We start from the raw sequence: 27,099 nt of genomic DNA, 5'->3' as shown, positions 1-27,099 counted from the left end.
TTTTTACCCAGTCCCCAAGAATAAATCACAAAAGTTCATAATAATCCCCCAAAAGGTTATTACCCAGAGGACCCTTCAAAGCAAACCCCTGTGATCATACAATGGCTGAAAATCATATTTTCAAAAATGACAAAAAAATAAATCAAAATTTGGTCCATAATTTTGACATTCTACGATAATACAAAGGTGTGATATGCTGTACAACATATTAAGGGCATATATAGTATCGTCTGTTTGGAGCAGGAGAAGGGTATTTCTCATATACTCTAAGACAGAGTTAACCCTTTCCTGGCTCCAAGCAGACTATGTCATATACTCTATGTCTCTCACCAAATTTTTCAAAATATTTCCTGTAATTGTTGTACCTTATCCAAATAAAATAATTTGAAATATATATTTCTATTAACACATGTATATTACATTTTTATGATGATGTAAAATACTAAATAGTCATGTATCTGACTTAATACAACAGTCAATAGACTCAATACCATTTATCAATGATTTTTAATAGATAACATACCATGATAATATTGTTTTTTTGGAGCAAGATGAGGGTTAGCTTTGTGTTTAAGTATATGAGTTGCTCCGAATGATGATATAGTGTGTTACGGTCAACGCAGAACCAGTTCTTACCAAATGTATCTTTTGTTCTTATACGACCAGTACCTTGTCTTGAATTCCCACCTATTATATCAAACTAATGCTTTGTCTCATTGATTTCGTCTTATCTGTGTGACTTTACTGTAAAATAATGTGTGGTGCAATTCAAGATTAAACATGGGAGTAACTTTAGTGCAAACTGCAATGTTCAACTTGCTCTTCTTATTCCGCATATATGTCACTGTAGAAACCATGATTGCAAAAGAACAATTTATATAAAATATGATATATTATATAAACCCTATTTGAACCTGGTTTACTGTGTATTGTTGTTGTTTTTGTACAAAAAAATAAATATTTACATCACACAAGAAACCGCTGCCTAGACTACTGTGTGTCACTAGTCTGAATCGTCCTCATCAAGATATTCATCGTCGTCGTCGTATCCTAGGGAGAAAACAAACAAAAATGGGGAAAAGAGTGTCAGTTTGACTTGATGTACTGATAAACAATTTCCCTCGTATAGCAACAATAGAAATCAAGGTCACTTTGAGTTCAGGGTATCATCTTTTAAGAAACCATAAAAAGTACAAGTTCACCGATGTCCCATCGAAATGTGTGGTAAATTCAATACACACATATCAGTGGGTTGTCGGCGAACTTGTGAAACTTTGTGAAACGCTGCCCTTGACATGACAGGAATAAAATTGAATCAAATTGAATGCTAAAAACTACAAAATTACAAATATCTGCCTAGTAAATAATGGTATTAAAATATATATCATAGCTGAAAAGAAGAAATGAGCAAACAATTGAAGGCACACCATGCATTCTCATATAGGAGAATATATGAGTTGGGAATTTCAATGAATGCCACTTCTTTGTATCTGTGAATGTTTTTGGCCTTATACTAGCTTGAATTTCTTCAAGGACACATGAGTTAAAATGACATATCCATGTAACAACAATACATCAAAGAAGAAATCAAATGAATCTATTGTCACCCGCACTTGCCTTTCATTTAGATTTTTTTTGTTTAATGGCGGCTGTTTTGCAGTGGTTTACCACGCTGTATTTGAACAAGCCTTTAGAGCCGTTTTAAATCAAGCAGAACAGGATGACAGATGAGTTGAACATCACCAAACAATGACAAATCATTTGAGGGATACCCCATTGCCTCTTTTAACTAATTGTCTCAGTGATCCTACCCCACTGACGATACAATAAATTAAACAATTGTTTAATGTCCCACAATCAAAAAATAATTTGAGGACTGTGTACCTACTCAACAGTGACATTTCATGGAAAGTTAGATGTCATGATCATTATTATTATTTATTTATTTATTTTTTTTTTTTTTGGGGGGGGGGGGATTAATCACTTTTAATTTTGTAGAAAAAAATCCAATGTTAATCATTTAATGAGGGAAGATTATTGTACTTATATATGAGTTGTTTTAAATACTAAAATTGAGGTACAGTTACTATGAATATATATATACTGGTTTATACATTTTCTTATATTTAATGTTTCAAAAGTGGAATGATAGCAGATAGCTCTAAATTCCCTGAGACTAATCTCAGGTAGCATTCTGCAATAATAATCAACATTATGTTATGTATTTTTATTCAAATTCATTAAAAGGATAAAGTGCCTCCTCCTCCTCCTTTTCCTCTACTCTTTTTTACCCTTCTTCTTCTTCTTCTTCTTCTTCTCCGTCTCCTTCTCCCTCCCTCTCCTTCCCTCCCCTCTCTCTCTCTCTCTTCCTCTCCTCCTCCTCCTCCTCCTCCTCCTCTCCTCCTCCTCCTCCTCCTCCTCCACCTTCTTCTTCTTCTCCCTCTTCTCCTTCTTCTTCAATGTATTCATCAACATTATTCTTGTCATTAATTTTCAATATCATATTTATTAGCTCTATCACAATGATAATAACAGTCACATTTTGTATAGCACCTAATACCACACTTTTAAGCGCTTTACAAGTTTGCATTTAATTATCATTACCCTGGTCGTTGGACTAAATTAGTTATCCTCACATGATAGTGTACATGCTCTACTCCCTGGGGAGTATTCCCCAGCTACACAATTACCCACAATTACTTGCTTCATTGTATATGCAGTAAGTTTCATCATTGCTATGAATACTTGTGGGAGATAAACGGCCAATCCTCTGCACTGATCAGGTTGTATAGGTGTACCACTAGGCCTTAAAAAAAGATGTTGTATTGCCCTTTAGGTGCCAAAACATGGGTCAGTTGGTCAGAATTGTTTTTTATTTTAAACTGATATTTCTCAGTTTTGAATGCGCTAATATTTTTTTCAAAACAAAATGGTAAAAAAATAAAATTTAAAAAAGACGACCGTAGATTTCAAGATTTTGGGGTCGGTCTTTTTTTAGGCCCTACATGTATATACACCCGATTTCACTGACTCTTAACAAGATGTGCTCTGAGCGATTTTCCTTGCTTTCCTACCACTGTACCTCCAATTTACATCCTATCCAAGGAGCACAGTGCCTTTTGATGGCTCCTGCATCTTACAACCAAGGGATGGGCATAATTCAACCAGGCTTCAAGGATACTAATCAACTAACAAATTATTTGTGTACGGCTAGTAAGTATATAATCAACCTATGAATGTTTCCCTGAATGCTATGGGTTAACTGTTAAAACTTTTTTAACTTGCCATATCAATTTATATTTGGAGGGAATGTGCGAAGCTCATATTTTGAATTTAATATAGTAGCATGGAACCCCAAATGAACAAAGCAAAATAATTGTCGCTGATTGGTTCTCCTTTAGTCAGCTGCCTGAGCTGGTCGCATTTGTTTTTTTTACCACGCAAACCCTGGACTAGGTGATCCAGGTCATCTAAACGACTATCATTATAATCATTACAATTCTGACTGGTTCAATGCATTCATCCTACTTACTGGAATACAGGTTCAGAAATAAACAATTATCAATATTACTTTGAACCCTGCGATAGGCAGTGGGTGGGTGTTTGCTAAACACTTCTCAGAAATGACAGGGAACAATGCTTGCAGCTTAAAGGGATCGTTTAACAATGTTAAATCTGAGATACTCGGCCCTACGCATTATCAGTGTCTGTGATATGGTGTAATATTGAAGCCCTAAAAAAATTGTGCTTCAAAATGATTAAGAAGTGCCTCAAAAAAGTAAAAATCTTTGAGTGACCGGTTTTACCATACTCTTTTCCCCCAATAGACTGTAGTGTTATGAAAACCGTCAGGCGAACGGTTTTCAAAATTTGTAATTCCAATCATAAATATCTTGATAATCAGACAAGCGATCGGCTTGTAAAAGTCATGGGGTTCCTGAGTGACCTAAAGGTTTATAATTATCATTGCATCATGAGCTAAATCCAGAATTTTGTTTCAGAATCTTAGACAAAGTTACCGCATCCCTTAAACACTAACATATCAATTAATCATCAGTATTAAAAAGTAACCCTACTGCTCCAAGTTGAAAAATGGACAGAAATAAACAACGTCTGCCACGATATCATGAAAAGTACACACTACCTCCCATGCATCTAATAATTGAAACAACAACAAAATATTGTGTATATGAGGCAAAAGGGTGATGAAGAGAGAGAGAGAGAGAGATGGGAGGAAAGATGGGAGGAGAGAGACTCACAGGAGAAAAAGAGGAAGAGAGGAAGAAAGTGAGAAGGGAAAGAGAGTTGGAGAGAGAAAGAGAAAGATGAATAAAGAGAGAAAAAGAAAGAGAGAAAGAGAAAAAGAAGAGAAAAGGAGAAAGATATAGAGAGATAGTAAGAGAGAATGAGAAAGCAGTTGAGACAGAGTGAGGGGAGGGAGAGAGAGAGAGAGAGAGAGAGAGTGAGAGTGAGAGAGAGAGAGTGATAGTGAGGGAGAAAGAGGGAAAGAGAGACAGAGAGAAAGACAGAGAGAAAGAGAGAGAGAGAGAGACAGCTGCAAGACAGGAGACAGCATGATTTTTTTAAAGGGTGAAAAAAGAAGAACTTGAAATGACTTTACACCTTTGAATCAAAATGCAACAATGATAATAATAACATTGGATATTTTTATAGCACGCATATCCACTACACAAGGTGCTAAAGAAGCTTTAATAATATATGAAAATAACAAATGGTATTAACGCAAAAAGGTATTTCTACCATGCAGACCCTACAAAAACAAATTCCATGTTTTCAATGAAAAAATATGAATATTGTGAATTTTTTGCAATATGAAGTGGAGAGAATAAAGTAAATAATATAGTTCAAGCCATATCAATGTCGATCGTGATGAATAAGATAACAAATTTCGAACAGTTTTAAACTGTTCAAAATTATCACACCTGTGAATTCAAGATAAACTTGAGTTCTGGTAAATGTAGAAATAAATTCTCACAGAATCCAATCAAACTTACACTGAATGTTCAAGATAAATGACAATATGACATGTGCCGAACAATTATTGGTAAAAAATGTGTAGTGGCCGATTGATGAGCATAGAAAGATAAGGAAATCCGGGTAACTGGGCCCGCCGACACCATGTCCTTTTTTAGTATTTTGTGACATATCAAATATTGATATAATGATAAAACTTTGAAAACTCAATGAAGTATTGAACTGAAGAAGAAAAAAAATCATTAATAGAATTATGTTCAATAAATAAAGCAATCTAATTTGCTGAATTTCAGGCAAAAATCCTCATTGCATTGATACAATGAAATATGATAGGAGAAGGTAGGTCTGTCCGAATTGTTCACTTTGCAATGAAAAAAGAACAAGAAAAATAATTGTCAATTAAAGTATAAAACAAAACAGATATTACCCAGTCTTTTGTACTACATATCTCTCTAAAATCATGAAATATTAAGACAGAATTAAAGAACTTTGTTTCTAGACTAGTCGATTCTCCATCTATTTTATAAATAAAACAGTTTGGATTAACTGTAGAAACTTAAGCGAGAGAAGTAATAACTCCATTGCATGAATGAAAAGAGAGAGAAGGAAAAAAACACCACCAAACCAATATGAAACACATAGGAATCAACAAAATCAACCAGTGATCCGTACCTGACCCAATTGTCATATTAATAATGAGTCCGACTTACCAACAATAGAGGCTTTAAATAAACAGATGAAAAGTCATGAAGGAGAGATTAATTTCACAATTTCCATTTGATGATTGCATTATTTAAGCTGAACATAGGAGGCAAAGTTCCCTCATTAATACTAATTTGACATTTGTTAATTTGATAGCGGCGGCAGGCTTCAAATAATAACTGGCATCAACGACTGGTTATTCATCGATTATTCATCAATTATTTATTTGTGCAGCATGCAAAGTTCATCATCGCATATGTATTTTTTTTGTAATATCATAACCAATGGTCTGGCACAAATGATATCAAATTGGTTGTAAAATGATGAGTGAGTCATGGAGAAAAAAAATGTATTAAAAAAAAAAAAGTTTTAAAAAAATTTGTCCAGAGCATATTTCGCTTAATGTACTTTACAAAGGTGTATCAAGAATTTACAATCTACAGACTGTTAATGCATTAAGATCAAATGGCACAACTAGAATTATCTGCCTTCCAAGGTCAGAACACTGAGGAGGAGGGCATAATGCATATAACCATGGCCAAAGATTTGGGGACTAGCAGTGGAGAGGGTGGGAGGGGGGGGGGTGGGTCTTTGCATCTTTTTTCACATTTCCTTCCCCCTTGCACTCTTATTTCTCACTATTTCTCTTTCTCGCCCTCCACCACTGCTTCAAAGTACATGTATATCATATAGAGAACATGAGTGCACACCTTGTACAAGTGCAAAGAAGTGCAATGTTAAAATCCCCCTTTGACAAGCATTTGCTCATGTTAAACACAGACAGTTCTCAAAGTGTTGTCAATTAAAATATCTCAGAATGCTCTGAATGCTATGTAAAAAAACAACAACAATATTTAATTTTTTTTTTTAGCACACACCAGTCCCCCATCTACAACATGCATGACATTTAGACACTGCCCCCCCCCCCCGCCCCACTCAGTTTTTGGACCCATGCTACGCAACAACTTTAAAAAAAGAGAATTCTAGTTGTCATTTATTTTAAGAAAGAAAAAAATATACAGTTTTCATAAACGATTACATGTTTTGAACTTTTCCACACCCTTCCCAAATTAAAAAAAAAAAAACTTTCTGTACACATGGCATCTCAGTCCATGAATCAAATACAACAGCTGGTAATTCTTGGCCAATATCCTGCAAAAACCAAACTCCTAACTTCAACCCTGGACCAAATACTATGTTTAAACCTGAAATTATCAACCTAAAACCCAATGGCAACCATTATCTTGACCCTAAATCCATGATGAAAAATGGAGCCTGGAGCAAATGTCACAGAACAAATATCCGGTCATCCATCGCCAACTTTATCTGCTCTTTTTAGCTTGTAGGCCTACATCCATTTTTATCCAATCATCATAAAGGCAAGCATTTATGACTACTTAATGATTCAGTGTTATAAACTATAAAAAAAAACTTTATTTGCTCTTTTTTTACCTTGTAGGCCTATATCCATTCCCTATCCAATCATCGTAAAGACAACTATTTATGACTACTTAATGATTCAGTGTTATAAACTATTTACAAAAAAAGAGAAATAGGAGCATAATACAGAGTCTGATTCAATTCCTATTTCTATTTCTCTTTCTCGTATTCATCGTCATATGTAAGGCCATCAATGTTGCTTTGTAGTCAGAAGTTTAATTCCCTGATCAATGAATCAGAATGATAACTGTTCCCATCAACGGAAGATACATTTTTCATTCCCAATTTACAAGCTTGAATCGGGGATGAAAAATTAAATTGAATTAATTGTAGCCTGCATCCTTCACACTTACGAGTATCTGTTGTTTAAATGTGGGTTATAGTCTATAGAACTGGGTTGCTCGATGATTGCTTGTTATTAATACATTTTAGTTGTGGATGAATTATTCAAACATGATTGCTGCGACATTGAGAAGCAGGGCCCTCCAGAGGGTGTGCAAACAGACGAGTTGTAATTTTTCATCACATTAAAACGTGTCATACTCAAGCAAAACGTCGCTTAATATGAGAATGCACTTTGAATGATAGGAAGGGAGATATATTCTGGATTAATCTTCAATTGGCAGTCATAAGTGATTAAAGGGAATGTAAACAAATACTGAAGGGGCTCAAATCCCAAGGCATGGGATGACATGTGGTGGTGGCTACGCCAACTAGAGCGTAAACGGAAGGAGGGGGGTGGGTGGGTTCGATTCAAAATAATCATAGACTTGTGGCTTTCCATGAATAATGAGAATGGGTCATGAATTCTTCATCTGTGCGGCGAATAGACGAGGGATTGATACTTGTGTAATATTCCCATCCCCGACGGCCCTTTGTATTTATCTGGACCAGAAAATTAATTCACGTACTATTCATCCCCCTCCCATTGATTGAAATTTGCCTTTCTCTCACTCTCTCTCTCTCTCTCTCTCTCTGTCTCTTTGAGTCTCTGTGTCTCTGTCTGTCTGTCTATCTCTTTCTGTCTCTGTGTCTCTGTCTGTCTCTCCCTCTCCCTTTCTTCCTCCCTCCCTTCCTCTCGATTTCTCTCTCTCTCTCTTTCTGTCTGTCTCTGTGTGTTTGTCTCTGTCTGTCTGCCTCTATCTCTCTCTCTCTTCCTCCCCCTTTCTCTCTCTCTCTCTCTCTCTCTCTGTCTCTCTTCCTCTGCGCCTCTCCAAGTCACAGTCTCTCTACCTGTATGTCTGTCTGTCTGTCTGTCTCTCTCTGTCAGTCTGTCTCTCTGTCTTTATGTCTCTATGTCTCTCTATCTCTCTCTCTTTCTCTCTCTCTCTCTCCCTCTCTTTCTCCATCCCTTTTGTGGACACTGTGATTAAATTGGGAATGCTTTCAGGGTCACCATTAGCTTTCTATCACGAAACCACACAAATCTCACAATAGTGATGGTTATGGGTTTTTCTTTGAATGTAACCTGACAGCCAGCCTGTTGAGTGAGCTCGTTACTATATCAATTTCTAACCAAGGACTTCTGATGAAGTGTGCACCAATTACTGCATGTATTTCCTGTATTTAATTCCCTCTCCCCTCTCCCCACTGTGTGACCATAGGTACATGATCACTAGCAATGTCAAAAACAATTGGTCTCCTTGTTCTTTCTCGTCCACTGATCTAGAATCCCGAAAGGCCAATTTATCAACACATTTATCCATCTGCTTATGAGTTTCAATGTTTTACTGAGCACAGAATTATACTTATGCATTTTTCTAAACTGATGCGCTTAGAGACTTCGATGGAAAGCACTTTAAGTTCTGTTTTTTATTATTATTATTATTATTTAAACATAGAAGAGTGGAAATCCACTTCTGGGGAGTCACATTAGAGATCTCTTCGCTCGGAATGTAAAATGCTCTTTTTTGGGGGGGGGGGGGGGCGGGGGCACTACTTTGAGTGGATTCCTCTATAATTTGGACTCAGCTCAAAAAGAAGGGATCACTAATATGACTCCTAAAAATGTATATTTTCAACTCCTCTGCATATATCCCCAGTTTACATCAATCAGTAATTTCTCTCTCTCTTTCTCTCTCTCTCAAATGAACTACCTTTGCCAATGGATACACGTTTTCAAATATGTTCCGAGGGTATATATTTAACAATATTGGAAAGTTGATATATAATATATGTAAAGATTATTGCAATACTCATATTAAATTCCAAATACTTTGTTCATCAACCATCAAAATGATACCAATATTTGAAGGTACTGATGTGGTAACACAAGATTTCTGTCACCACACTCTTATATTAATGTCACCACAGTCTTATTATACAGGTGACACAAGGCAGAGTAAACAATTCCATCCGATTCAAGGAAATTACGGTAGGCTCTCTCTCTTAGTAAAAGCAGTTGAAAACAATTTCAAGTATATGGTGCGGTGATCTTTACGGATGTGATGGTTGATCATAACCCAAGTCAATAAAGTTATCCACACACATACTGTACATAGAATGTCTACACCATGTCCACTCTCTGAAGGATATTCCTACCATTAAGGTAAATCATAGTTGCTTTTGGCATCATAACATGTACCAAAGCTCCATTCCATCCCTGGTTGTAGAGTGGCAAATACAGATGAATGCCTTGCCCAAGAATATGAGCACCATTCCAAATTCAAACCACTCAACTTCACCATTAGTCACATTTATATCATAAGTCCTAATAAAGGCTGCTTAAGGACGGATGGACAATCAGAAAACATAATGCCTCCAGCTACTTTGTAGCGGAGGAATAAAAAAGAAAAATACTACTCACTTCTCTGAGGTAGAAGAAGTGCTGCAGTAGCGGGATCTTTTGAAGCAAGTTGTTGAGGAATTTTACCATCATTGTTTGGCAAGTCTGTCCGTGCTCCTGTTGGGAATAATGAAACAAAATGATCACTCAAACCATGCACGCTATAAACTGAGGTCTGGGTAATTGGTCATGCATCTGAAACAAAATAGAAAAGTGAACAAACAGACAAACAAAAACTAAAACAAGATTGTCAATAGCAAAAGTAAATTCCTTTTCAGAGGGATAGTTATCTTGTAGCCATGTATAACATTTAAAAATTATAAGTTTGTTTAAACTGCATGAACAGATTTTGTAAGACATCAAAATACATATATTCTCTTATCCTTTTATATAAAATAACAAGGTAGACTGATATGCATCCATCTCTCCTACACCAGTGTTGTTATATTGGTCTGTTGAGTCAAAATCATGTGATGAAGAAAACAATTAAACACAACTTGCTGTGCTCATACAAAAATCACCTACATGTACTGTTTATATATATTAGTAGCTTCAATCAAATCTTACAAAGCTGATTTGAAGACTTCTTTGGTACTTATATCAAATTTCAGTGCAGACTACATCATGTGGGGGTAGGGCATTTTGAAAGGTAGCACCAGAGCTTTAGAAGTGACTCCCAAACAATTGAAGGAATATATCACTCAGTTGGATCAATCTAAATCCAAGCTGAAAACACAATTGTTCTTGAATGTGTCATCTAAGTTTTTGTGACATTAATAAGGTGATGTTCTAACAGAAATATAAGAAATGTGCTATTATTACTATTATCATTATTATTCCATTATTCCATAATTCTACATTGGTGAGGAAAACTGAAAGGGGTACATAGTGTGAGTATCGGGACTGGGTTATTCTTTCTAAGTTCTAACACATCTCTCCAAGAAAGAATAATCCAGTCCTTATAAGGACTACACACAGTGGTCAAGTTTTCTTCCTCGTCTACCTCACCATTATGATAATAACAATAACATGGATATTTATATAGTGCAGGTATCCGCCACGCTCTGAAGCTCATGGCACTTGACACATATTACCCTGGTTGTAGCCGAACTGCCAAAGTAACTAGCGATCAAGCTTATCAGGTACCCATTTACACCTGGGTGGAGAGTGACAAATGTAGATTAACATCTTGCCAAAGGACATAAGTGCTGCGGCGGGACTTGAACCCTGTACCTTGTGATCTGCAGTTGGGTGACTTATCCATTAGACCACAACACCTCTACCATGCAAAACTATAAAGAACTTTAATTCTACATTGTTTTACCTTTTTCTAAGAGAATCTGTACTCCTTCCTTGTGTCCTTTCCACGCTGCTGCATGTAACGCTGTGTCTCCAATCTTGTTCTGAAAAGAGATACAAGAGATTTGATTTGATTTGATTTGATTTTCTTCTACATTCATATAATTACAGAGTTTTTTTTATAACAATAATAATATAAAGTACAATAAGCATTTTTCTGACAGTGAATCATATCTAAGCAAATATATATAACAATGGTTATTTTCAAAAACGAAATGATAAACTCTCATAAATAAAATGTAATCAAACATTATACAATTTTTTGCGGAAGGAGGACTGTCGTTGTAAGCAGATTGCTTGAAAATATGACAGCCCCAGACAAAACTCATGAAATAGATTTACACGTTTATTCAGCAGAGTGGATAGGTAATTAAAAATAAAAATTATAAGGATAATGATATGGACAATGCAGATGGAATACATGATGGGATAGAACACATGAAACCTTCATGATGGCTTATCCCCACGGTAATTCATGCTCAATAGACCGGTTTACTACAATATTCCAATTTTATGCATACTTTTTAAACGAAGGTTGTTCCTGACAACTGAATGCTTGCCTGAAGCTTGCTCGAGATAGCAACAAGTAATACAGATTGGATTCCAAGTATTGTAGTTCATTCATTAATAACAGGTCAATGGAATAACTAATCACTAGGTCTCCAGGAAAGAACCATTGATAACTGCATACATGCCAACATTTGAAAATCAGAAATCTGTACAAATTATGCTATTTTTAAAAAAAAGAGGAACAATCCTAACTCTCCTATTCAATACTACAGACAAATTTGTACAGGAAGAGGAACACCTGCATTAAAATGATAATTATCTTCTCCCAAAAGAGGAATGTTCCTCTTTAATCTGAACAGTTGGCATGTATGTAACTGTGAATATAATCTGGAGGCTTCCTGTTTTCAAGTGTCTGCTTTTTGTTGTCCTCCTTTTCTTGTTCAAATGTAATTATTTACGAATATACAATCTGATGTTTTATTTGATGTTCAAGAATAAAATGATTTGAATTGAATTGAATTGTTAGTAAATCAGTCCATCAAAAAACAAATAAGCTATAGAGATAACCATTTAATTCTTTAGTCTTTAGTTACATTATTTGTATTAAAACTTGGTGGTACAAATGATATACATGTAGTCATGCACATATCCATACATACATTTAACTTGTATTTACAAGAAATAGATAACCCCCAATAGAACAAAGACAAAGACAAAAACAAAATCAAAAGAATCAACAAAATAACCAAAACAAATTGGAACAGGTTTAATTTACATAATTCGCACATGTGATGTACTTGTACTAGCTTCCCTATAGTCAACATTCCTACATTTATTTCAGGTATACAGTATATCATTCCTGGGCAAAGCAACGGTTTCAGACTGGCCAGTGAGTATAATGCTCTTAGCAAGAGATGGCGCTGTCACATATCATGATGGAGCTATAATTGATTTTGGTCAAATGTGTATACTGTAAGTTGCCTAAAATATCACAAATTCAAGTGTGAATGTGGCTATATTTCACCTCCATCTATCATGTGTTTATCATCAGCAAGTAATAACTGAATCTGATTTCATCAAAAATAAGCTATCTAGAATCCTGCCAAATCTACATAAAAACATTTGCAAGCATTTTGCTCTTACAATAGATATGAGCGATTACCCAGCATCTGATATGAACACTGAAAATGAAGAAGATGAAGGAATGAAGCCATGTTGACAACGATGATAGCCTTCACTATGAACATGACGGACAAAGAAAGCGGACAAAATATACAGTTCCTCAAGTAGACAAAGGAACATCCCTTCACTGCTATTATGTAAAAATGTGTAGAACAGGTAAATATGCATGTGACACCTGTTCTACACATTTGTACATAATAGCAGTGAAGGGATGTTCCTTTGTCTACCTGAGGAACTGTATATTTTGTCCGCTTTCTTTGTCTGTCATGTTCATAGTGCTTGTTGAAGGCCTGCGTGAACCCAAGATAAAAGAATGTCTGATTGAGGGAGATGCCACAGTTGCTACACTACGCATTTGGTGTGGCTCACCTGAGGATAGTGATTACAACAAGCGTATATATGTGAAAGTTGTGTAGCAACTCCAACAGATTATTAGCTCTGGAACTCAAGCTGAAGTCATTAACCGACAACCGTTCATTACCGTTCTCAGCTCTCAATCCTTGTCTGAATTAAGTTCCACCCCCACCTTCCTGCTCGAAGCGCGGAAGCTTTGACGTTTTATTAAATTATTAGAGAAAGAAGACGATTCGTTGTACCGTTCTCGACTCTTAATTCTGTCTGAATCTCAAAAATGTTCTGTCTACTCCCTTTTCTTCCTACGTCCTCTTCCTTTTCACTCCTCTCTTTTTTGGGGGGACCACCTCACCCCCCCCCCTGGCTACGCGCCTGCGGTCAGATGAACAAATGTTGATACCTTGTCCGCCCCGGAAGCTCAGGGATTTAAGGCAATAATTTATGGTCAGATTAGCATTCAGGGGTCCGCCTTATGGCCCAAGGTGGGGTCCAGGGGGCACAGCCCCGGAAGTTCAGGGTTTTGGGGCATTTAGTTACAGTCAGATGACCATTATTTTGATACCTAATTGTGACACTGGCAGGTCACTAATTGGCATGGGGTTCAGGGGGCAGAGCCCCCGGAAGCTCAAGGGTTTTAGGCACTCAATTACGGTCAGATGAGTATCAAGGGGCCCGCCTTGGGGCTCTTGGTTGGGTCTAGGGGGCAGAGCCCCCAGAAGCTCAAGGGTTTTAGGCGTTTAATTATGGTCAGATGAGCATTTTTTGATACCTTATTATTTTGTGACACTGGCAGGACAATATTTGGCATGGGGTCCAGGGGGCAGAGCCCCCAGAAATCAGGGGTTTTAGGCATTAAATTAGGGTCATATGAGCATCTAAGGGCCCGCCTCAGGGCCCTAGGTGGAATCCAGGGGGCAGAGCCCTCGGGGTTTTAGGCATTTAATCATGGTCAGATGAGCATATTTTGATACCTCATTATAATGTGACACTGGCAGTTAATTTTTTTTTTCTTTCTTGCTCTCTTTCTTTCTATTTCTCTTTAATATATTTTTCAAAAAAGTGGGGGGCCCTGACATGTAGGCATCTCAAGAAGCATTTTCTTGCCTGGCTGTAAATTTAGGAATTTGTCATTTCCCAACAAACGCATAAAAAAGTATAATTTACTTAAAAGAGAGGAAAAATCTCGGAAAATTATGTCATTTCAGCATTATTTGTAAACCACCGTTATGGAATTAGAAATAAACCACGTTTGAATTTTATTTCCCCAAAGCCCCCCCCCCCCCCCCCCCCCCCGATCTACACCTTGTTGGCGGGAAAATTGCAACTGATATCTCTTACCTTTCTTCATTCTCTTTTTTTCTTCTTTCCCTTTCTCTCCTCTTTCCCTTTCCCTTCCCTTCCTTCTCTCTCTCTTTTAGGTTTGCTGGGGTGGGGGGCAAAGTCATTTTGACCCCCACCCCGCTGCACACATTGTTGGCGGGATTAACCGCAACTGATCTCCCCTTCTTTTCTTCTTCCTCTTTTTTGTTCCCTTTTAGCTCTCCCGTTTTCCTTTTCATTCCTTCTCTCTTTTTTTAGCGGGGATGGGGGGGGGGAGCAAGGGCCTTTTGCCCCCCCCCCCCCCCCCCCCCGATCCACAACTTGTTGGCGGGAAAATTGCAACTGATATCTCCCTTCTTTTCTTTTCTTCTTCCTCTTTTTTCCTTCCCTTTATCTCATCTTTTCCTTTTTTCTTTCCCTTTCATTCCTTCTCTTTTATTGTTTGATTGGGGGGGGGGGGGAGGCAACAGCCTGGGAGGCAAGTCCTCCCCCCCCCCGATCTCCTTTTTCCCTCTTTTATTTTCTTCTTCCTCTTCTTTTTTCCCTTTCTCTCCTCTTTCCCTTTCCCTTCTTTTCCTTCTCTCTCTCTCTCCTTTTTTTTTTGGCGGGGGGGGGGGGGGGGGGTCCAAGGCCCGCTCGGCCCCCCCCCCCCCTGGATCCACGCCTGCCCAGTTCTTTCACTCCTCTCTCTTTCAACAATTTCTGCAGACTGTCCATCCAATGTATCCTCCTTCTTCCTACAATTTTCCCTTTCAAAGCAAGATTCTCTAGGCCTTCTTTACGTGTAATGTGATCCATGAACTTCAACTGCCTAATCAACATCTCAAGTGCTCTCCAGCTCGTGTAAGAACTTCCTCATTACCTGATGATCATATGACGGAAAGTCTCAAATCTCAACTACGTCAATATCGTCAAACACGACAAAAAGATTCAAAAATTGAAAAGAATCGACCGATGTCATTGTACTAAGCGATTCTATGCTTCGGTAAACTCAACTCAGGAAACTTTCAAGCTTGAAATATATGTTTCACTATCAATTTCACTGTTACTATGTTACACAAAGATCCTAAGTTGAACATATCTCTATTAAAGTTGGACTTAACAATTATTGAAAGCCGTTAGCATCATTGAAAATATTTTGTAAAAATTATTTTAAAAGGCATAAAATGTTGATTCAAATCATCCAGATTTTCTATTATCTTTGGAGATTTAATTTTCTTGATGTGGAATTTATGAAAAGTCTAAAATACTTGAATTTTGCTTTCGAATGTATTTCATTATATGGCTACAAATGGCTCTCCATAATATTTAAGTCCAACTTAGAGTTAGGTTTGACTTAGAATCTTTGTAAAACACCCCCAGATGATGAATTTACTTACCTGAGCATCTACTTGACAGTTTGGTATTGCTAGTAATGCCTTCATGCAATCAATATGTCCTCCATGAGCTGCCCAGTAGAGGGGGGTGGCTCCGGCCTTGTCAAGACTATTGACCGAAACCTGAGCAAGAAAATAGAAAGAAATATGGTTGATATAACTTCTTAAAGGTAAAGACCAGTATTGGAAACGCCCCAATTTCAAAAAAGAAGTGGAAGCTCTCATAACCAATCATGTGAAAGAATATGTTTTGACTAATACATGATGATAAAAAATTTGCTGGGAAACCGCCTACTAATTCATATATTTGGTAAATTTGTTTCTCTCATGGTCTGTGAGAGATATAGGGTAGTCCCATATACATCTTTCTGTGTATAGTGCTTGTAACTTTACGAAGAATGGGCCAAATTTCTTATCATTTTGATGATTCCAGAACCTTGTAGATGCTAGATGCTAGATGATCAACCTTTTCTGATCGATTCCACAACGTTTCTTTTACAATGCAATCGCATGACCATAACTGGTCTTTACCTTTAACATTGAGCTTGAAGGAGGAAATAAGAATGTAGGTGAGAGGGGGGGGGGGTGAGAAAAAAAGAAATAGATACTGGGTGATGGAGAGAGAGAAAAAAAGAGAAAGAAACATGCTTCGTATAACTTCGTAACATTACAAATGAAGGAAAATAGGAATATAGGTAAGAGACCGGGAATCGAGAGAGAAAGAAAGAAATAGATAATGAGAGACAGACAGAAAAAGAGAAAGAAACGTGGTTGATATAACTTCCTAACATTGAACTTGGAGGGAAAAGAGGAATATAGGTAAAGAGACCGGGAAGCGAGAGAGAAAGAAAGAAATAGATAATTGAAGACAGAGAGAAAGAAAATGTGAAAGAAAAAAGAGAAAAAAAACATACTTGATATAACTTCCTAACATTGAACTTGAGGGAAAAAAGGAATACAGTTAAGAGAGGGGAAGAGAGGAAGAATGAAAGACAGACAGAACTGAAAAGAAAAAGGGGAAAAAAGACAAGGAGACAGACAAAGAGAGAGAGACAGACAAAGGGAGAGAAAGAGAGAGAGACAGATAGAGACAGACAGACAGAGAAAGAGAGAGAGAGAGAGAGAGAGGAGTGAAAGTCTAATTCTAGAATATTAAGTGTTGAATTGTTGATGATATCTGTACTATACTCTACATTGTAAAGTAATTAAAGAGTAAACTTACATCCATTGTGAAGACTATTAAAAATAATCTTGTGTTCTGATCAATGTAATTGTAAACCAATGCAAACGTTCTGAAAGTCCTTCAAGTTCATTTTGTCATTTTGCTGTGTATCATGTTTTTTGTTTCGTTCGGTCATCAAATGTATTAATTGTAAGAGGCGAAAGTTGAAGAAGTAGCTGTTATCATTTCCATAGATGGTTCCATAAACAAGTACGAAATTGATTGTTGTCTAGTAATCCAATATACATGTATTAAAAATGTTGAAGAAACATTAAAGACAGTATAAAATCATGCAGTTCTTGCTACACATACATAATGTACATGTAATTATAATAATAAGTAGGAAAAGCGACTAGAACAGGCAGAAAGGGTACCAATTTCCATGCAACTGTAGTTCTCCTCCTCCTCCGCTTTTCCTCCTCCTCCTCCTCCCCTCCCCCCCCCCCCCCCCCCCCCCCCCCCCCCCCCCCCCCCCCTCCTCCTCCTCCCCTCTCTCTCTCTCTCTCTCCTCTCCCTCCCTCCCTCTCCTCTCTCTCCTCCCTCCCTCCCTCCCTCCCTCCCTCCTCCCTCCCTCCCCCTCCCTCCCTCCTCCTCCTCCTCCTCCTCCTCTCTTCCTTTTTTTTTGGGGGGGGGGGTCTAAATCACCTCACAATCAGGTTGTCAGGAACAACCTTTGTTTAAAAGTATGCATCAAATTTGAATAAATATAAATTTATTTTGTTATCAAACTGGTCTATCATTGCCTTACCTTATTTGAGATGCATTCTTGAAGGAAGGAAAGATTGCCACGTTTAGCTGCTTCGTGAAGGGGAAAATCAACAGACTCCGTGCTTTCTTCAACTACAGGTTCAAAGCAGGGAAATAAATGGGAAACACACCAAAGTGAACAGAAACTTCTAACTCTAAGGCTAGATTTCACAAAGGAGGTCTTTCTCAAAGTGTACAGCTCATCAGGCAAGCTCATCAGGTTCTACATGCTGAGTATAGGGTGGGGTTTCTATTTCTAATACTTGCCAAATTACTTGAAATATGATGGATTGGTTAGAGAGAGGGTTCATTCAGAAACAGACGCATGCCTTAGGCCTAAACCAAAAAATGTTGTATTGCCCTTTAGGTGCCAAAACATGGGTCGGTCGGTCGGAAATCTTTTTGTTTTAACTAATTTTTCTTCTTCTTTTTTTCTCCCTCTTTGGGCTGATATTTCTGAGTTTTGAATGCTTTAATATTTTTTTCCTCTAAAAATCTCTTTTTTTTTAAGCCGACCGTAGATTTTTGGGTCGGTCGCAAAGAGCAATACAACATCTTTTTTGTTAGGCCTTATTTATATCACATCTGTTCCCGCAAGCATACATAACACGGTAGCCAACCAATTCAAAATGTAGCATAATACTACAAGGGGGCAGTCTGGATGATCCAACAATTTAGTTTTATTTAAAACCAATTGATGTATTATTTGTTCTTTTCAAAAACAAATCTGGTTGGAAACAGCTGATATTGGTTGCCCAGGGGGGTGTTTCACTAAGATCCTAAGTTGAACTTATCTCTAAGTTGGACTTAAAAATTATGGAAAGCCATTAGCATCTTTGAAAATATTTTGTAAAAGTTATTTTGAAAGGCATTAATTGTTTATTCAAATCATTCATATTTTCTATCATCAAGGAGATTTCATGTTCTGGATGTGGAATTTATAAAAATTCTAAAATACTTGAATTTCTGCTTTTGAATATATTTCATTTTAAGACTCCGATGGCTGTCCATAATTTTTAAGTCCAACTTAGAGTTAAGTTCTAGTTAGGATCTTTGTGAAACACCCCCCTGGATATGCGATTGCATTGTGAAAGAAAAGGTGTGGAATGGATCAGAAAAGTTGATCATATAGCATGTAAGTAATGGTGTGTAATGCAAGGTTCTGGAGTCATCAAAATCATCATAAATTTGGCAGAGTCTTGGTAAAGTAACAATCACTTACAGTGTACACAGAAAGATGTATATGGGACAATACACATGGTGTCGGGGCAATTACTACCCTGATTTCCTTATCTTTCTATGCTCATTACTCAGCCAGTATACATTTTCTTCCAAAATTGTTTGGCACATGACATTTATTTGTAATCTTGAACATTCAGTGTAAGTTTTGTTAGATTCTGTGAGAATTCATTTTCTTTTTTTTACCAGTACTCAAGTTTATCTTTAACTCATACTGTAATACAGAGTGAACGCCCTTCTGGCCGGGAACAGACGATACATCTCTAAAAAGTTATTGAATTGTGCAGGTAGTTGTAAGAATGGGAAATTCCACAAAAATTATTGTGTTAGAATTAATACATGTACAGTATGTGTGAGTTATCCCATGGCACTATTGAAATATTGGAAAATTGAAATGTTAAGTTCTATTAGCCTAAAACAAGACCTCCATTTCTATCTCATGCACAGATCCTTTCCTGAATATTTGAAAAAGAACCCATAAGGGTTGTTTTAGGAGGTTAAAATCTAAGGTGAGGGATGGTTTTCTGAGAGATAATTATTCAACAAAGCTTAATTTCTGAATGGATATTCTTCAAGGCTGGATTAGCTGTGACAGTCATAAAATCCTGTGATTTGGGTCTTAAGAGCAGAATATTCTACTGAAACTACTGGTACTTCAGATTTATGTACAGTACTGTATACTGCCATCTGCTGCTCATAATGTAATGGTATGTCGTCAGCCATGTCCCACAATGCATCACCAACTACACGACGCACGTGTTATGATGCTTGGATACAGGAACTGGAAATTGCAATATGTATGCCTTCATCGAAAGGTGGTGCAAATTTACAGTAGCAGTAGTGATGTTGGTAAAATATCCTGCATTTAAGCAATCACACTGGTTCTATTTTCCAGACATACATGTTATTAAAGTGATAATGTTCGTGCCTACCATAGTTTCCAGGAATAAGACCCGATTTAGTTCCGCATCTCCCCTTCCACCAGCCATCATTTGTCTGCAAACAGAAAAGATAATCATGATTTTAATATCACTGACTGCACATTTTTATTTCAATGGGCATGTTGTACTATGATTGATTTAGCATCATAGTAGACATTGAATTTCTTAACATAACATAAAAGTAAATAACAAACGTTCTTGAAGAAATGAAATTGAAAAATGAATTGCAAATTACATTTTTTTAAATACTGAAATGGTTTCATCTAAGACTAGAAATTAATAATTTTCTGTGAAAATGTAAGGGACTGCAATATAGACACAAATATTCTTACTTCTTTATAAAATATATTCTTTTCCTGAAAAGCAAAATAATTTTTAAAGTTTGTCTTCTGGGGTTGGAATATCATTAATTATAAAATTCAGTGAAATGTATATATAAAACCCAAAGTTAAAATCAATATTTATGAAATGAAGAAAGTGAATTTCTTGGTGTTGCATCCACATATGTAGAATGTAATATTGAATGCATTTTAGAATTTAAACATTAATCTGAATTCTAATTGTTTGATTTTTTTTCTTCCAGCAATCAATTAAGCCCCAGTAAATTAATACGGCATTAAAAATCGTAAGGCAAGGAAACAGTTAAGATCATTTCGTTTTTTGAAACGCAATTCAAGGAAATATTGTCATAACTTTCCAAGGAAACAGATATTTGCTGATGTTATACTGAGAGAGTAAACAATGGAAAAGGAAATCATACATGCATTGTAAGCAACTGAAATAGTAATCGACCCAATTTATTAAGAAGACCCTGGACAGCATATCATGGACTATGAAACGGTACGGACTTAAGATGACATAGAGTAGAGGGGGATATGACACATGTATGGACGACAGTATAAACGACACAGAGGAAACGATCATAGTCTCATCAATCAGTCCTTTTGTCTGAAAAAAAATCCCATCACTGACAGTCAGCACCACACATAAGGACACCAAGAGTGAAGATATTCATCTATGATCTATCTATCTACATCTGTTCAATAGCTTAGACTCTGTTGGGGCAACAATGAAATATCTTTCTCTTTTTTCTTCTTCCAGATATTGCAATAAGACAGTGCGGAAGGAGTTAAGTAGTCTATTTGCAAGACATCCATTTTGAGAAAACCACCACCAATGTTTTGAAAGTATGATTAGGAAAGATCACTGTACAGTAAGGAGGAATTATTAAAACAATATGGCAACCTCCATTGTGGCACAAGCCATCCGATGCAGTTGCCAATAAAACAATATGGCAATCTCCGTGGTGGCACAATTAGCCCTCTGATATGCAGTTGCCTCTGACTGAAACTTCCAAGATACGTTAAACTCCAGCAACCTAGTCACACTTTGTCTTTTTCAGACCTGTACAAAATGTAATTTTGTTTGGAATGGTTTACAACAGTACCCAAACTGTTTAAACCTCTGAAAACAGACATTTGCAAGGTTTTTTCCCCTTTTTTCTTCCAGTTAAAGGGGGGAGGGGAGGGGGGGGGGGGGGTGGGGTCTTAATCAATTATTTCAATTTTTGACACAATTAAAACCGTTATTTTTCTACTCTTAATACTTCAAATGATTTGGGTATATCTTCAAGCATTTCTGCTCTTTACTTGTAATTTGCAAATTATACTTTATATACACTGTATGAATAAGAAGAAGAAGAAGAAAAAAAGATGAATGGAGAAAAAATATTGTATCACACAGTAACTCTAAAACTTTAAGAAGTATCAACAAATACTGGTGTTGTATTTATAAGAATAATAATAATCTTTCTTGAAGTTCTTTGTATTTGGACCCAAACGTCCTGTTTCTATGGCACATTATCCAGTTTTTTGAAAAATTACGCCACTAGAAGGGTTTCTATTGCCTCTTGATATCTGCAATATCTATAAATAGTTATGGTATTATAAATTATGGTGCTACTGTGCAAGAAATTGTTCTTGAAAGTGAACATGGGTTCATGAATTCTGCGTTTAGACATTACAGAATACTGGCATTTTGAATCCAGGTATATTCATTAAAGGCAAAAATAATCTAAAAATGTTCTCATTTACAAATGTGTCTTGGTGGCCTTGTAATAATTAATAAGTAGTACTCATATAGACTCTATCCGATGAAGATACAACTTTCTTTCAACAGAGAGCTGAATGAACATACTCAACCTAGAATACAAATATGATGGAATAATAAATATTTTCCCTCTCAGAATTGCACAATAGCAAATTAAAACCTCATTTTCCACACCCCTCCAAATTAAGGGTCAACAGGGGTCAAATTTGCTGTTTTTATGGTGACGACATAACATGTGGACTCAATCGGCTCGTCTGTATAGCTGAGGCAATGGGCCAAGAATAAATAATTCAAAGTCATTGTGAATATGCGTACTCTGCATAAGATGATGTCATCAAGTCGAGTCAAGTTTTTAGCCCAACAAATTCTGATTTACAAAGCTTTAGATTTTGAGTTTCAAAGAACCGTTACTCCTCTGACAGAAACTAAAATAGCATATAATTGATATCATTGTAATCTATGGCTTATAAGCTTTACGTTGAGGTACATGTATATTTAATCTATTTTATTTTGCAGTTCTGACTTTATTCCATAAAGCCTTGAGTGACAGTGTCTGGTTGTTAGCAGCTAAAGTACAGATCCTATGGTGTACAGGGGGCCGTTTCTCGAAACCAACTCCATGACAGTCACATCTTTGTCGGTGACCTACGGAGATGTCATGAAGCGGATAAACCGATTCACAAAGCCATGATAGACATGATATCGATATATTGCGATACTAGCAGCTCAAGAACATAGTCTTTGTCACGATCCATTTGATTTATCAAGCATAACCCAAAACAAGTTTTGGGGCTAAAATTGTTCAAAAAGAAATATATACATATAAATTCTCCTAAAATAAATAATGAATAGTGTCATTATCAAATGTAGATCACCAAACGATTTGCATATTTCTGTAAAGATTCTTAAATTGAAGAAAAACCGGTGAGTGTTTTTTTGACAGTCGAATGAAAAGGTAGTTGAAGGATACCGTAATGTGATAGTTTATCAATACGTACTTTTTTGTTTATTGTGACGAGGAATTTTAGGCATAATACCTTTTCTCAGCCAGTTTTTATTCTAGAGTCTCATAAATACTCGTTATATAATTGATTTGATATTGAAAATGTAATTTGGAACAAGTAATTAGAGAGGGAATAATAATGCACATAGGCCCCAAAGGTATGACGGTATCCTAAGAAAAGACTATGGATCGACTATGGAAAACGGTTTGTAACATTCTTATCTCTCTTATTTTATGTTATAGTTTAATGATTTGTGATTTAATGTTTATATTCAGCTTTTTAAAATTTCTGTATAATTTGTATTATCACTTTTTTACATTTGCATTTCGCATCCCAGAGAATTACGTACCAAACTCGTCTATATTTTTCTCAAAATGATAGTGAAACTAATCGTACATTTCGCGGCCCATGGAATGGCAACAAACTGACTTGTGATGGCGCTTTACAGCAATTAAAAAGATATGACGGGTTCGGAGCAGTGACAACTCGCTTGTCGCGGAAGTTGTCGCTCATCTTGGCAAAGACGGCTTCGTGAAACACTTAGCTGACAAGTTGTGTGACAGTGGTGAGATGTCGTTGATCTTGTAGTTATGACGGTTTCGAGAAACGGCCCCCAGTATACCATACAGTCTACATACATGTGCATGTAGGCTCACAGTTTAGACACTGTTAGGTTTTTTTAATGCTGCCCAGTTCACTAGTGTCCCCCTTTTGCTTTGTAGTATACTACTTACCATTTCAGTCACATAAAGTAGGTCACCTTCTTCAAAGGTCAATTCATCACTCTGGAAATATATATGATAAAGACAAGAAAAAATGTGTAAATTTTAAAATAGAAATAGAAAATCAAGATACGTATATTGAAGGGCCTACATCCTGTACTAGAGCCTAAACAAGTTTTCAACATCATGAATCAACTAAATAAAACACATTTTATACTGGATTATGAAACATGGCAGTATACTTTATTGTTCACAGTAACTTTAAAAAATTGTGACCAAAAATTTGGGATTCTAATTCTAAAGGATTGCTATTTTTTCTTTTTCAGAGAGACAGAATAAAAATTAAAAATTTAACCAAACATGATTAAAAGCCTTTGTCCTGCGCAACTCATCAAAATTGTATTACTGGTATTGGGGTAATCTGGAAAATAGGCACTTCTAAGTTCTAATGTTCAACAGAGATGTTGAAGATAAAAAGCTTTTGCAATGACAAAAAAAATCACTGGTCTAGATCTACATATAGATCTTTCTCATTTCTAAATCCTTCCTATTTCTTCCATAAAGGCTATGAATGGATTGGTGTTCCTGTAAAACTTACCTGCAGGGCTGTGTAGGCATAGAGCGATCTGAAAACCTTTACTTGACCTGAAACAGATAGAGAGAAAGAAGAAGAATGAAAAATTGAATGGTGAATTTGATTTCAAGCATTTCAAAACTAAATTTCACACTGACATTTTGCAACACAAAACTTTAAAAAATATCAATACACAAGCTTATTGATTTATGCTGACAAATAAATGAATATCATTTCAGATGACAACAATCGGTTTTTTTCCACAGCCCTAAAATTGAGGTGACAATGCAAGGATGGAGTCAAGCTTCGCGGTTCGTCTTCAGATTGGGTGTGCATACCAGCTCAGCTCAGCTGAGCCTGGGCCAAGGCCGCGAAGCCAGAGTCAAGCCGGGAAGTTTTGGGGAGACACGTCGGTGGTGCATGGTGCGACGCTTCACATCGATATCGCAAACCGCGGAACATTATAAACCTAGGTCTAGGTCTATACCTCGTAATAACTTATTTTACATTGTAAATTTACCTGGTTTCGGCTGAGGTCTTGGTGGTGCAGGTCTAGAAGGGGTCGACATCTTTATTATAGAGTGTAATTTTCCTATAAACACAAGGAATAAACCAAATTACGTTCAATTTCAGGATGTAAACAAACACGGAAGTGAAAAGTGAAGAAATTGACGTAAGGTATCTCTAACGAAAATAAGAAAAAGGAAATAATATTTAGCGGGGCGTGGGAGTCATGCAGCTTTACGTGGGGTTGGATTAGGGCAAAAGTATTCCATGTCTCCGGGGGAACTCCTTTTATTTCCTGCTATTATATTTGAAACTTTCTAGCTTCAATTTTTATTGTTTATTTCCATTTCAAAATTCTCATACGAGAGCTCTTCGGGGGCATTCTAGAGCAAAAATCTCTCTATTTAGTTTCTTCCGCTGCTGGGTATTGAATTCCTCCAGATTAGGTTAGCTACTGAGCTTCGGCAAATTCTGAAATAGCCGCAGGGCACAAAACAGAAGTAAAACGCAAGCAAACAAGGAAACAAACAAAGCAAAAGAAGAAAGGAGAACTTTAACAATTTATTAATACAGGAGAGAAAAACAGTAAAGAAGGAAAATCATAAGAATAGAAAGAACTGTAGGCCTATATTACAAAATAAAGAGAAAAGGAAAGAAAGGGGAAGGGTAGGATGGAACATGGAAATATGTAAATTCTTTGCTATACTCATCCATCAACTTAATAACTCTTTGTTCATTTGCATCAATTAATTTGTCTACTATATGACCAGAACCGCCTTCCCCTATTGTACCTTATAGCTTATGGCATGGCCCCATGCTAGCTACTTTCTTACTGAAGAACAGGAGTGCAGTGATTTTACATCTCTGTTCTTATTGCGGGGGGGGGGGGGGGGGGGGGGGGGAAGTAAACTCAATAATTATTTGAATGTAATATTCCAATTATTCCCTTCACCATTTATCAACCATTGCCGTAGCCTGCTATTTTATGGGGAGGGGGGTCAAGGGAGCCTCACATTATTACAAAGTTTGTAGCAATCTATTATTCGGGAGCACAATAATCTCCACCACCCTCTCTCTTCCTGGCTATACTTGTGTCTCTCTCTTTCTCCTTTCCGTGTTTTCCCCCTTGTCTCGTTTGTCAAAATTTGAGATTGTACCAATATTTCTTTGGTAAATCATGAGGTGATGAAAATAATGAGAAAATCCACTTTCTTTCAGGCGAGCTCTTTACATCTACCATTAAATAGAACATCTTTTGCACAAAAGACATTTGATTTTACAGGTCCAAAACTGTGGAATTCTCTTTCAAATGATATTATACAGTGTAATTTGATACAAATTTTCAAAAGGAGACTTAAAAGTTTTCTTCTGAATATTTACTAGGCTATTGCATTCCTCAATCAAATATAATTTGTAGTGTGACTTTATGCAACTTTTATTGTTTCTTTTTATAAACATGTATTTATCAATGTTTTGCGTTTAAAAGTGATTTTTTTGTAGTATTACTGAATCAGTTACTATTATTGTGGTTCTTTTCTCATAAAATAATAATTCACGATAATTACTTTTACAGGGGGGCCAACACCCTACAAGCTCAGCTTTTTAGTCGGCCCTCCTTCCCTTTCAATTTCATGTTTACTTTTTTAATGTATTGTATTGTGCAAATTGATCTATATGTATATAAATATGTGAATATGTTAAAACGTACCATCATTGTAAATATGAACAATTGAAAGAGGAAAAATGAATGAATTGAATTGAAATTCACATATTCCTCAATCACTTAACCACTGATGTACATACACATCCACATCATATCAAGACACCCTCTGCATAGAGAAGCCTGGGCTCATATGCAATAAAGCCGTACTAAGCTAGTTGTCAACTTTAGGCTGCAATACACTTATAACTGGGGCTTTATGAATACTGGCCCTGGTTTCTGTAAGTTGCATCAATCCATGCACAGTTTAATCTTAAAACAATTCTTCATATTCAGTATAATTTTAGCTTA

The 27,099-nt window shown here is 36.5% G+C and overlaps 1 protein-coding gene across 1 annotated transcript; it reads right to left on the bottom strand.

The window, feature by feature from the left end:
- LOC586483 (osteoclast-stimulating factor 1) lies at window positions 1-25,276 on the bottom strand. The gene is made up of 9 exons (XM_030976620.1): window positions 25,102-25,276; window positions 24,606-24,652; window positions 24,020-24,070; window positions 20,164-20,227; window positions 17,994-18,085; window positions 16,027-16,146; window positions 11,247-11,325; window positions 9,944-10,039; window positions 1-1,050 (listed from the first exon to the last, which is right to left on the bottom strand). The coding sequence occupies exons 1-9, from the start codon at window positions 25,148-25,150 to the stop codon at window positions 1,004-1,006; spliced, it is 645 nt and encodes a 214-aa protein (XP_030832480.1). The 5' UTR covers window positions 25,151-25,276; the 3' UTR covers window positions 1-1,003.
- Between the last annotated feature and the right edge of the window lie 1,823 nt (window positions 25,277-27,099).

The sequence above is a fragment of the Strongylocentrotus purpuratus genome, unplaced genomic scaffold (assembly GCF_000002235.5).
Source record: "Strongylocentrotus purpuratus isolate Spur 01 unplaced genomic scaffold, Spur_5.0 spur5_scaffold_9, whole genome shotgun sequence".
Taxonomy (NCBI): Eukaryota; Metazoa; Echinodermata; class Echinoidea; order Camarodonta; family Strongylocentrotidae; genus Strongylocentrotus; species Strongylocentrotus purpuratus.
The sequence above is the reverse complement of the archived record's forward strand: the minus strand, read 5'-3'. Positions and strand labels throughout refer to the sequence as shown.

Bases quoted from the DNA above. Each gene is read 5' to 3' on its own strand.
- LOC586483 (XM_030976620.1), bottom strand. From the start codon at position 25,150: ATGTCGACCCCTTCTAGACCTGCACCACCAAGACCTCAGCCGAAACCA. The intron at 16,147-17,993 runs GTAAGGCAATGA...TTTCTTGCTCAG, and splicing joins AAGAATGCATCTCAAATAAG to GTTTCGGTCAATAGTCTTGA. The intron at 10,040-11,246 runs GTAAAACAATGT...TATTCCCAACAG, and splicing joins ACAGATTCTCTTAGAAAAAG to GAGCACGGACAGACTTGCCA.